This window comes from Nematolebias whitei, chromosome 15, assembly GCF_014905685.2.
Source record: "Nematolebias whitei isolate Nwh7 chromosome 15, NemWhi1, whole genome shotgun sequence".
In the NCBI taxonomy this organism is placed as follows: Eukaryota; Metazoa; Chordata; class Actinopteri; order Cyprinodontiformes; family Rivulidae; genus Nematolebias; species Nematolebias whitei.
Window position 1 is genome coordinate 15,615,779 of NC_056512.1, and position 12,895 is coordinate 15,628,673.

The 12,895-nt window shown below is 40.3% G+C and overlaps 2 protein-coding genes across 2 annotated transcripts in view; one reads left to right on the forward strand and one right to left on the reverse strand.

Moving 5' to 3' along the window:
• Nucleotides 1-3,321, reverse strand: part of aldh16a1 (aldehyde dehydrogenase 16 family, member A1) — a 16,398-nt gene extending 13,077 nt beyond the window's left edge. Inside the window, exon 1 of the mRNA XM_037689405.1 lies at nucleotides 3,232-3,321. Within this exon, the coding sequence (XP_037545333.1) occupies nucleotides 3,232-3,321 (90 nt within the window). The remainder of the gene's footprint in view (nucleotides 1-3,231) is intronic.
• A 3,800-nt stretch (nucleotides 3,322-7,121) lies between these two features.
• Nucleotides 7,122-12,895, forward strand: part of LOC119421976 (histone acetyltransferase KAT7) — a 30,299-nt gene continuing 24,525 nt past the window's right edge. Inside the window, exons 1-3 of the mRNA XM_037689332.1 lie at nucleotides 7,122-7,276; nucleotides 8,964-9,108; nucleotides 10,682-10,890. Of these exons, the coding sequence (XP_037545260.1) occupies nucleotides 7,262-7,276; nucleotides 8,964-9,108; nucleotides 10,682-10,890 (369 nt within the window). The 5' untranslated portion in view covers nucleotides 7,122-7,261. The remainder of the gene's footprint in view (nucleotides 7,277-8,963; nucleotides 9,109-10,681; nucleotides 10,891-12,895) is intronic.

The window sequence follows — 12,895 nt, forward strand, 5'->3', positions numbered from 1 at the left end:
AGTTGACGTGGTGACAGTTGATGATATGAAAGTTGATGTGGTGAAAGATTACGTGGTGAAAGTTGACGTGATGACAGATGACGTGGTGAAAGTTGACGTGATGACAGATGACGTGGTGAAAGTTGATGATATGAAAGTTGATGCGGTGAAAGATGACTTGGTGAAAGAAAATGTGGTGAAAGTTGACGTGGTGACAGTTTACGTGGTGAAAGTTGACTTGGTGAGAGTTGATATGATGATGGCTGGTCTTCGGAGGGTCTTGGTGTGGTCTTTAGGCGTGTATTAAGAACAGACGGGGTCTTTGTTATGACAGGTCCTTGATTGCAAACAAGCTTCTGAAGTGAAGTTTATCATTGTGGTAGCAGTGTATTCATGGCACAGCTGGTCTCACACCCTAGTGTGGTTTTGTCATCAGGAACTTGAAGCATGGCTATGACTGGCAGCCAATCAGAAAGATGAGCATGGTGATAAATATTTATATAGATTATTATAAAATATATTTTAAAATACTTATTGGAAAAATAGATTTGATTTTATTACAGTAATTAAAATAAATAAATAAATAAATAAATAAAATATATTTTTTTTATTTTTGCTTTTTTTTAAATCTTCTCTCCAGCTTTCTGAGGCCCCCTGGTGCCCCCTCGCCCCCGCTTCGAAAAACACTTTTATAAATGGCACCTTCTCATATGGAGAAGGTGGTCCAGAGGACCTGATGTATCGTACCTTCCAGGACATCTCTGTAAAAGAGATTGATGATCTCAATGGATTTCTTCCTGGTAAAATAAAGTAATAATAATAATCTACCTGGATTATTGAGCATGCATCAAGACACACATCTGAGGGTTTTTCCCTGTGTACCTGTTACTTCTCAGAAATTTTCAGGTAAAGAGGAGTATACTGTGTGCATGTGCTTAGTCAGAATATAACTAGTGTTCTCTAATGCAGGGGTTCTCAAACTGTTGGGTCTGGGGAGTCCCCTTACAGGGGAGAAAAATTTCCAGGGATTCCCTCGAAAACCTCATGCTGATTAAAAATTATGCAGAAAAGGGTTGCTCAATATTAGAAAAAAACTTATAATGTACAATATTATTGTTTAATATTGAAATGACGATATCTGTTGTGATAAACACAAATTTTCCTCAATCTTCACTTTCTCTTCTGTCATCTAATCCAGGTATGGACATCAAGACCAGCGAGTCTGTCAGATTGACCTAATATATAAGAATATCAATGCAGGTACTTCAAATATAAATGCCTGTGATGCATCAGCTCTTTGAGATAATGGTATTACACCCACTGATACAGCAATAATACATTTCCAGTACATTGTGCAGCCCTGATGCAGAGCTTCTTTCCACAGCAGCAGCATTGCCCCAGAGTTGCGACGTGAAACTGCTGATAAAAACATTTTACGTAGTAAAGCTAGTGTCACTTTGCCCCCTTTCCTAATGCTGTTTGTACAGTGATCTGTACGTCTGTTTAAATAAGATCCCATGGACTAAATTTCAGTTGATAATTAACGTTAGCTCGTACAGAAATGAGTTAGTAGGAGCTGCACGGTCTTCCAGTCGTTTTGTTTTTTCTGGAATATTTGGGCTTTAAAAAGTTATTAGGGGCCGTGGTAGCTTGGCGGTCAGTGTTGCAACCTTGTAGTCCTGAGGATGCAGGTTTGAGCGCAGGTTGCATGAGGAAGGGCTGCTGGCGGTAAAACATCCTGCTCCGCCTGCTTCATTTCTGGAAGCTCACATTTGAGCTTGACGCTGCTTCATCTGTGATTTCTGAACCTCTAGAAGGAGAACTGGCCTGTGTGGTCATTTCAAGACTGGTCATTTGTCATGTGGGAGAATAGCAACATGTTGGTCATACAGGGAGTATTTTTTTTTTTTAAAAAAAAGGTCAACATTGCCCCCCCTCTGTACAATTTGTACACTTGTGAAAATGAGAACTTTGAATCACCCCTTTTGGACTTTGAAGAAAAAAGCTGATGGATGCTGGATGTTTTTGCACTGACGCTCTTAAACGTGTCTTCTGAAATCTTCAGGTTTATTTTCAGGCTCAGATTTTATTAGTGAGGAAGATGCTGCTTCTGTTTGGCTGGTTACTGCATCAATTATTTACTAAGACCAAAGTACAGAGCTCTGCCTCTCAAAACCACACGATTTGGGCTAGTTTCTCTTATAGAGCGACTATTTAAGCAATTCAGCTTTATATTAGCCACTTATTTAAAAAACTGAAACTTCAGTAATATTAGTATTTTTGTGTACCGGTACTTCCCTATAAGACCTAAAAGTCGCCAAAATCAACATACCTATTTATAAATATTTAAACTAATAATACAGAGTGAATTCTACATATGTGCCTGTTGGAACAAAACAAACATGCACATTTATCTGTGACAATAACAAATACAAAGGGAAAAAACTGACATAGCTCAAGCTTTAGTTAATAAAAATATTCAACCAATTTTTACCATTTAAAATTACAGTTGTGGTAACACACCAAGCAGACATACTTGGATACACAGAAAAATATTTAAGTATAAATGATAAAGGATATGTTGCAAGAGATAAAATATAGTAATTAAGAGATTTTTTTTATTATTAAATGGCTGTTAAGACAGTTTAACATTTATACTCTTATTTGTTTGGCTTGTGTTGTTTTACTTCAGTGAGTTGGGCTCAAAAAGCTCTCAAACACATTTTTTGGGGTCAGAAAGTGAAAACTTTGGGAACCTACCCATGTAGAAGATCAGTCAATCAACATTTATTTATTTATAGAGTGCTTTACAACAGCCAAAAGGTGCACAAAGTGCTTCAAAATACAAAAGTTAAAGTCAATTTAAAAAAAAATCACAACAAAACTGCACATTGTGCCGCTAGGTATTAAAACCCTGCCTGAATAAAAAGATTTTAAATTTAGATTTTAAATTAAATTTTAAACAATATTAAATCAGGTTTGTTGTTCAATTATCAGAATTCCACACGTTGTCAAACTAAAGCGTTTAAATAGTTAGTTTTAGTATGACTTTCAATGAAAAATATTTTTAATTTAATGAGGGGCTCCTTCAGCACAGACCGGTCACATGATGAGTTGCGCTTCACTCCTAATGAAATTACATTCTTCACACTGGAGTGGAATTAAGCTGCTAAGAAGTGCCTTTTTGTTGTTGTTGTTTGTTACAACTACAAAATGTTTTAAAGATGATTATCAAATGACAAAGAACTTCACCTGAGCAGTGGCGGTGCTAGAGGCGGAGGCAGGTCCGTACTCCATGCTGTGAAAGATTTCGTGCACAGTCTTGCTGGTGCTCCCGGCCATACTACTGGACACTCAGTCAGGAGGAAAATGTCCTTGTTAGCTTCACGGGGAATTTCAGAGTGAACCTTTTTTATTCTGACGTTTGTGAAGTGATAAGCGCAAGAGTTGGAGTTTTTACAAAATGAGTCAAAAAACGGTGCTGTCGCCCCACGTCAAATACAGCGTGCTAGCTTCGGTTATGCTAAGAACCCTGCAGCCCAAGAGCGATCTCGCTTCTTACTTCCGGTGTTGTGCCGGAAAAAGATCACCATGTCAGTTGTGACTTTTTCTTCTTCTTCTGTAGGTTTTAGCAGCAGTCGGCATTCTTTTAGTTGCAGTGCTGCAATTTTCTGGATTGTATCATATTTCCATCCACCTATTAAATTAAATAAAAAATATTTAAAATATATAATTTTAATGAAATGTATTAATGTATTCCTCTTGTGTCCAAAGTCTTAAAAAATGTCTCATTTCTTCACACAACTCCCCACTTTCTGCATATCATTAAACCATGCTGTACCGTTTGTGGCTGCTCACAGTCATTTGGATTTTGTGTCCAGACTATTGTTCTTTGTTCTTCTGTTCATCTCATTAGTTGTAACCAATATATTTACTTGACTTATTAAAAACTGCCTTTACTTAGTCTCAAACCTCCAATATTTTTACCACTCTGAAATTCATCCCTTCCAGATAAATCGTATCCCTTCAAGTTTTAGAAAGATACAGTGCCTTGCGAAAGTATTCGGCCCCCTTGAACTTTTCAACCTTTTGCCACATTTCAGGCTTCAAACATAAAGATATAAAATTTTATTTTTTGTGAAGAATCAACAACAAGTGGGACACAATCGTGAAGTGGAATGAAATTTATTGGATGTGTCAAACTTTTTTAACAAATAAAAAACTGAAAAGTGGGGCGTGCAATATTATTGGGCCCCCTTGCATTAATACTTTGCAGCGCCGCCTTTTGCTTCAGTTCCAGCTGCAAGTCTCTTGGGGTTTGTCTCTATCAGTGTTGAACATGGAGACACTGAACTTTTTGCCCATTCTTCCTGCAGAACAGCTCGAGCTCAGTGAGGTTGGATGGAGAGCGTTTGTGAACAGCAGTCTTCAGCTCTTTCAACAGATTCTCGATTGGATTCAGGTCTGGACTTTGACTTGGCCGTTCCAACACCTGGATACGTTTATTTGTGAACCATTCCATTGTAGATGTGTCTTTATGTTTTGGATCATTGTCTTGTTGGAAGATAAATCTCCATCCCAGTCTCAGGTCTCTTGCAGACTCAAACAGGTTTTCTTCCAGAATGGTCCTGTATTTGGCCCCATCCATCTTCCCATCAATTCTGACCATCTTCCCTGTCCCTGCTGATGAAAAGCAGGCCCAAACCATGATGCTGCCACCACCATGTTTGACAGTGGGGATGGTGTGTTCAGGGTGATGAACTGTGTTGCTTTTACGCCAAACATATCGTTTTGCATTGTGGCCAAACAGTTGGATTTTGGTTTCATGTGACCAGAGCACCTTCTTCCACATGTTTGGTGTCTCCCAGGTGCTTGTGACAAACTTTAAACACTTTTTATGGATATCTTTGAGAAATGGCTTTCTTCTTGCCACTCTTCCATAAAGACCAGATTTGTGCAGTGTATGACTGATTGTTGTCCTATGGACAGACTCTCCCACCTCAGCTGTAGATCTCTGCAGTTCATCCAGAGTGATCATGGGCCTCTTGGCTGCATCTCTGATCGGTCTTCTCCTTGTTCCAGATGAAAGTTTAGAGGGACGGCCGGGTCTTGGTAGATTTGCAGTGGTCTGATACTCCTTCCATTTCAATATGATCACTTGCACAGTGCTCCTTGGGATGTTTAAAGCTTGGGAAATCTTTTTGTATCCAAATCTGGCTTTAAACTTCTCCACAACAGTATCTCAGACCTGCCTGGTGTGTTCCTTGGTCTTCATGATGCTCTCTGCACTTTGAACAGAACCCTTAGACTATCACAGAGCAGGTGCATTTATACAGAGACTTGATTACACACAGGTGGATTCTATTTATCATCATCAGTCATTTGGGACAACATTGGATCATTCATAGATCCTCACTGAAAAACTTGAGTGAGTTTGCTGCACTGAAAGTAAAGGGGCCGAATAATATTGCACGCCCCTTTTCAGTTTTTTATTTGTTAAAAAAGTTTGATGCATCCAATAAATTTCATTCCACTTCACGATTGTGTCCCACTTGGTGATTCTTCACAAAAAATATAAATTGTATATCTTTATGTTTGAAGCCTGAAATGTGGCAAAAGGTTGAAAAGTTCAAGGAGGCCGAATACTTTCGCAAGGCACTGTGTGTATGCACATCTAAATACCTTCTTTTAACAACTTTTTGTTTATGAATCCACCTTCTCATTATTAAGAATTCCTACATGAGCTGCCTTACACCTTTAAATACCTCAGTATACCTTCTCTCCTCTTATTGCATACAATCTTGTTGGCTTCAAACTACTGTATAAACATTCCTTATACTTTTAACTAGTGACACAGTCACTGCACACTTTGCATGCTAAAACTTGCGTTCTCCTCTTTATAGCCATCAAAATAACAAATTCTACTGTAGCCTACATTTTAAAATTTGGATGTTCTTTCAAATAATCACACTCCAGCCTTGTACGAAGACAGACACTGTTTTCCCTAAGTCCTTTGATTCATCAGAAAAAATTAAAACTTGTTCCTTAAAATTCTCATCCACATTACAGTGAAAAGTATGTTTACGTTGCCTAAAATATTGCAGTTAATTAATATTTTAGCAGCTCCTTATACATTTTAGGGATGGCTAGTACTTGATCCGTGATCTTTAGTCCTCTCTCCGTTCAAAACTTAATGTTTTCACTTGGTTTCTTTCCCAGGTGTTTGGAAGCATCGTGAATGTCTTACAGTGCACCTCATGATGTCAGGGACGCTTTCTTCAGCACAACGAAGAGTGAAAGGTCAAATTTGAACAGCTCTTCCAAAATGTAACGTTTAGGTTGTTAATTTAGTTTATAGTAGTTGTAGTTATAAGAGCTTCCAAAAACAAATTTATAGGCAGATCTTTCAGTTATCAGGCTCCTTTCTTGTGGAACCAACTTCCAGTTTCTGTTCATGAGTCTGACACATTGTCCAGTTTTAAGACTGGGGTTAAGACTTTCCTTTTTGATAAATCCTATAGTTAGGGTTGGCTTGGGTTTCCTGAGCTATCCTTTTATGCTGCTATAGGTTTAGACTGTTGGAGGACAAACTGACCATATTTCTTCACTTTACTACTGTCTTTACTTACTCTGCTCAACCTGTTTTGTATTTGTAATTATTTTTTCTATCCTTGATGTGTTTTTGTCTTTCAGGTACAACTGCACATCTGGACCTGCCACTCTGTGTTCGTTTGTCTCTCCTTAGATGGCTGTTTGTCCTGGTTATTCTTTAGGTTTGTTCCTGTTTAAAGGGAGTTTTTTCCTTTCCACTCTTGCCATTGTGCTTGCTCAGGATGGGAGACTGAGACGAAGTGAAGATTCAACAAGTCTTCTGGTCCTTCACTTGGCTTGGCTATGTGAATGTTCCTGTAAAGTGCCCTGAGATTATTTTGTTGTGATTTGGCACTATATAAATAAACTGAATTGAATTAATTTTCAAAACAGGAAATTTAGGTATTTTTTAATTAGTTTTAAATACCTATTATGTATAGCAGAACGTTGAAACTGAAGTACGAGTTTACCGGGACCCCTACCTGAACCCACAGTGAACATTTCTGCACGGAAGTATTTTGGTGACGTACCAGCAATAAAACGACAGAGGAGATGGAGGAAGTATCGAGAAATTAGTCCGCGTCTTTCAGTTGTGTTGTTATATGGTCCCCTCGGGTGATTTGTTTTGGTTACAAAACATATGTAACCATAAATAAATTGTTCCCCAAAGTACAGGATCGTATTCTTTAAAATGCCACGGAGAAAGGTAAGACAAACGTTTGTTCGAGGCTGAAACAAACACAACGTCATCGCTAATATGAGCAAATGTACAGATACAAATTGAACTCTGAGGAGTCTAACAAAAGGGCATAAACATTTAAATGTTTTGTTTAATGTTACAAAATTATATATATTTCTAATAATTAAATGACACATTGTTGCTGTCGGTTTGTTTAGCTAAGCTAAAGTAGCTTATGTTATTTTATAGTTGTGAGAAAATAATGTCGTCTCCAATATGTTTCTTGGTCCTTTTGAATGCACTGCTTTGTGTTAGTTTAGTCCGGATAGCCACCGCCTGAAAGGAAAAGGGAAGGATGTCCCTGTTTAACGTAAATAACGGCCGCTTTAGCTAACGATGAAACTGGCTGCTCTTTTTTTGAGTGCATGGAACTCGAGTCTGCACCAAAACATCCCCTGTGATTGGACAGAAACAAAACTTGCGCTGCGTTCATTGGCTCGTCTAATTTAAGTCCCGCCTCCTCTTTAATTTGATTGGTGGTATGCAAATTAAAACCGCAGCCTCTTGTTATGAACTTGTCAAACGGTCGCACACTGTCAAGCGTGATTGTTCAGATTTCTACATTCGCTCACACATTAATGTATTTCTGCTCACAACTGCATCGGAGGAGTTGATTTAACCTAATCTTTTTATTTTTTATTATCTTAAAAAACGTTTTATTTACTGCTTAATGAATGGTGTTAGCAATTTTGAGTTTTGGCTTTTCAAATTTAAATATAGCCAGAAAAAAGCTGCAGAGGAGTAGGTACAAAATAGGTACTGTTACTGGATTTCATGAGTGAAAACACTTAGAATAAATTATTATGATCTTAAAACATAATCTGTTCACAGCATTTTAAAATAAAACTAGATTTTAAATCATAAAACAAACTTAATGAGAATAACTGCTGGATGTCCGTCCCCTGAGTCTTGGCTTTCAGTAACTCGTCCTCTGAGCAGTTTAGTTGAATAGCCCCAACACCCTAGCATATAAAATGCAGAGAAACATGCACATGATTAAATTAGAATTACTCAATAATGCATCTTAAGTCATATTTAATAGGATGAGCTCTGACATTTGTATTATTTGTGAGCTCAAATGATAGTTTGAACCACCCTTATACCCCACCCAGCATAAATTAGATCTCTTTGGTGGAGGATGACCCCCCTTCCCCCTCCCAATGGCACGCTCTACTCATGCTATTTTAGACAACTACTCCAGACAACGTTTCAGCTGAACGTCCGTGTATTTACTGAAGCCGGACGTGTCCAACTTCACGCTGGGAACGTTTTTTTCTGATAAGTTATACAACTGGATCTCTGTGTTGCAGCCATGTTGTACGGACATCCGGGTTAGTGTGAGAGGGGGCAGTAGATTCTCTATGCAAATCATATGTGTGATGTCATGAGTGGAGATGCTCATTGATTCCCTGTGTAAAACAGTTACAGGTCATAGTTTGGATACTTGTGTATGTGCAGCCCAGCTGTTTCAGTGGTGTTAGCAATTAGCCTCATCAGGCCAGAGGTGAAGGGAAGTAACTAAAAATATTGTTAAATAATTAGTGTTTTAAAATGAGAATGCAAATACATCTGTTGGTTCCAGAAAGTAACATATGTGACGTGTAGACACCTAAAATAAGCACAGTGCTTGTTAGTGACTGTTGTTGCTCTCCAGAGGACTGCAGGCAGCAGCTCGGACGGGACAGAGGACTCTGATTTTTCTGCTGACCTGGAACACGCCGAAGCTGCCGAGAACCTGCACAGACGCAGCAGTGCACGCCTCACTCGTTCGTCCCTGCGCCTCAACCACAGCTCGCAAGGTACTCCCCCCAAAAATCCCCACTGTTATGTGGCTGAGTGGTTCGAGCAGAAGTCCTCCAACCAGAGACCGTTTGCATGTTGAAAAGTTTTGGAAAGGATAACTGCTAAAAAATGTTTACGTTCGTTTTTTTTACTTGTACTTTAAATATATCACTCAGGTTCATGTCATTTTTGACCAAGATAAAAAAAAGAACATCCCAAGAGGAGCTGAAGCTACTTTGCATTTCTCTTCTACAGCTCAGTGAAATTAAAAGTTGTGTCAGTGAAAACCAGTGCATCGTTAAATAAACAGAACACAACACACACTAGAATAAAATACCAAATGGCTCAAAGGAGAGATTAAAAGCTATAAAACATTTAAAAGGTCATTGCTCAGAACAAACCAGATACAACTGTACAGATAACATCTGTATAGAAATATGTTGCACTCTGTGAATATGTTTCTGTTTAGATTAAAGCGACTGGTCCAGTCGCTCCTCTGAAGGTAGGAGAGCAAACGGACTATGAGTGGGACGTGTTTTGTCCTTGGTGGTGGTCCTGGCCTCACTGACACACCTGTTGGGCAAACACTAGTGAGGGTAAAGAGCTGGTCCAGTGTTCCACATCCAGGACGGAGTCCACGTTGTTCCTCCTGAATCTCAGGTTCGATCATCAACCAGACTCTTCTCCAGCCCTCCTGAACAAATCTTTCTGGAGAGGCTAAGGAGAGCGATGCCCCTGCAATAGGAGCACACCCTTGATCTCCCTTTTTGAAGAGGGAGACAACCACCCCAGTCTGCCGCTCCAGTGGTTATGCCCCCAATGTATTAAAGTGCTATGTGTTGTCATCATTGTATGTTTCCATACAATGCATTTAACCCATCTCACCTGAGATGCACCCAGGTGGAGCAGTGGGTAGATGTGTAGGTGCCCAGGGAGCAGTTAGGGATTAGATGACACCACGACATGTGGGAATGGCTGAGGATCGAAACTGGGACTTTCGGGTCCCAACTCTGCTGCCCTGCCTCTACCCCATCTTGGCCATTCAATGTTGTAAAGGCACCTCAGCCAGTACAGCCCAGCAACATCCAGAGCCTTGAGGAACTCGGGGTGGGTCTCATCCACCCCAGAGCCATGAAGCTTTTTAACTACTTCAGCAACCTCAGCCCGTTACCCTCCCCCCATGTTCTCTGACTCAGTTTCCTTCATGGAAGATGTGTTGGTGGGACTGAGAAGGTCCCAGAAGTATTCCTTCCACCGCTCGAGGACGCGCAGGGATTAAAACTGCTGAAGTGATTATTAACCAGGAGCTGTTTAGAAGAGTGACTTCGTTCTTTTCTTCAAGCTTCATGTTCTCATTAATAAGTAACTGGGGAGTTAACTAAATATCCATTTAGTGGTTTATTTGTTTGTGTTTTTAATCGATGGACCGAGCTATGACCTGAAGAGACTTGATTTAGTAACTGCAGCAGAAGACTGAGCTTCACTTTGGGAGAGTTACAACATTTACGTGGAATACTTTTCAGTTTTATATTTTTAGAGAAATAAAATCAGTGGATGAGAGTCTCAGATGCATTTTCTTCCTTTTTGTAGAAAACTGCAGCTCTCCTGCTGCTGGGGGTCCTGATGAAGGCCTGGATTCACCTGCAGAGTCCACTCCTGCAGTGGCAGCGTCAGTCTTCTCCTCCGGGCGCAGGGTCACTCGCAGCCAGCAGGGGGCGACAAACACCTCAGCGAAAAAGTACCCCCTGCGGCAGAGCAGGTCGTCCGGCTCAGACACCGAGAACAACGGTGAGGCTGCAGTGCTTCTAAACTCCATCCAGTCACTAATTTATTATTGTGTGCCACAGGTAGAAGTTCGTCTGTGTGTTCACGTTCTTCCTGAAGATTCGGGATAACGTGGCAGTATGGAAGAGAGAAGGTAGAGGAGCAGCCTTAGAGAAGGTTTCATTTGGTTGCTTTAAAAGAAAGTGTAAAATGAGAGAAAAGGAAACAAGATAAAGATGAAGTTGTGAAACGAAGCGGGTTCTGTGTGTTTCTGTCGTTCACTGAGGTGACGCACAGGAACACACTGTGCCCTGATTGTAAAGCAAACTAATAATAAGTGTCGGCCGATCAGTTGGACTTGTGTTAAATCAGTGGGATTAGTGAAGTACTTCTTTGAAAGCTGGAACTGTCGTCTAACTTTACACACTATAAGACGTGATGGAACATCTAAACAGCTTTGATTCAAACAGACACTGCAGCTTCTTTTAAATCTGGTATTTTTACGTCAGGATATAATAAATAAAAAAAACTAACTACCTAAAATGAGGTAAATGCAACTTCAGAAAAAGAACAAAAGACGACATATTACACTGTTTATTTATTTATTTATTTAACTCCAGCAGCAGCTTCCAGAAGTGCGCCGCTCCAGGTGGCTGCATGTTGGAGCAGCTCTGTTACTTTCATTCTGAGATTTTGCTTTTGGAAACTTTAATTCCTCTTTTTCTGGATGTAAATCACATTTTTTGGATGATTGTTTCCTCTAGTATCAGATGCTGAGCAGCCGGAAGGATTTTTACTGAAACTTTTGTAGTTTTAGACATTTGTTATGATGCGTAACCATGGCAACAAGGCTGTTTTCTACAACCAACAGCAGCTGATTAACATCTCAAAAGCTCAAATAATATCTCAACTACAGCCCCAAATCTCAAATGAGTTGAAAAGGATGTTCTGTGGATGCATTCTCATCTACCTGCCAGCTGTGCTAGAGTGCCTGACCACTGAGATCCTGGAACTAGCAGGAAACACGGCTCATGACAGAGGAAGGACAGGATCGTCCCTCGGCACCTACAGTTGGCTGTCCGCAGTGACGAGGACCTCAGCAGCTGCTGGGAGGAGTGGCCATCGCACTGGGAGGAGTTCTGTCCAGCATTGAGGCGGTCCTACAGCCCGGGGGAACCGAGAGGCCAGCTGAGTCTGGGTGGACGGATCGGACGGCATCTGCAGCCAGTTTCTTAGGATCCACTGTGGGATGGACCTTTACAAGAGATCCTTCCTGCCTACAGCCATCAGTATCTATAACATCTCTTAATGAAATGAGAATAACGAGTTACAACAAATAATTTCCCTTTGGGATTAATAAAGTATTTTTGAATTGAATTGAATTGAATTCTCTTGGTTTCTTGGTGAGTTGATGTCAACAGGACAAAGAAGTCAAATAATTTATATTTATGTGGAAAAGTGGCTGCAGTTTACTGCTTTCATTTGACTTTAGCTGCTTCGCTGAGTATCAGCTGGCCGAGGCCGTTAGAAAAAAACTACCGTCTTTACAACTGTTCCTACAAAACTTATAAAGATAATCAAATAAGTCAGAGAAGTTGTGAAAACAGACTGGACAGTTATTGTCCACAGAGGAGACGGCACTGAGACAGGCAGCTGCGCTGACCGGAGGGAAGACAGCAGAGGGACACGTTCCCACACCATCTGTCAGAAATGGTGGCGTTCTCTTCCATTTCAAAAACAGCACTTCACCTCGGTAAACAACCGAAGTACCAGCTCTTCCTCCTCCAGCTGGTTCGTCACCAGCTGACCCACTCTGCCAAATGAACCTTTGCTGCGTTGTTTCTGTTTGTGTGTGAGGTGCGCTGACGGGGAGTTCTCACCAGCACTTCTCTCCCACAGTTTATCTTTCAATTTGAAATGTTCCACAATCACATCAGTTCCTCGTTTATCGTGGGGAATCTGTACCCTGAGGCCCCGCGATCAGTGAAAAACCACCAAGTAGAAATAGTAGTACAAGTAGTAAGTAGTATATTTTATATA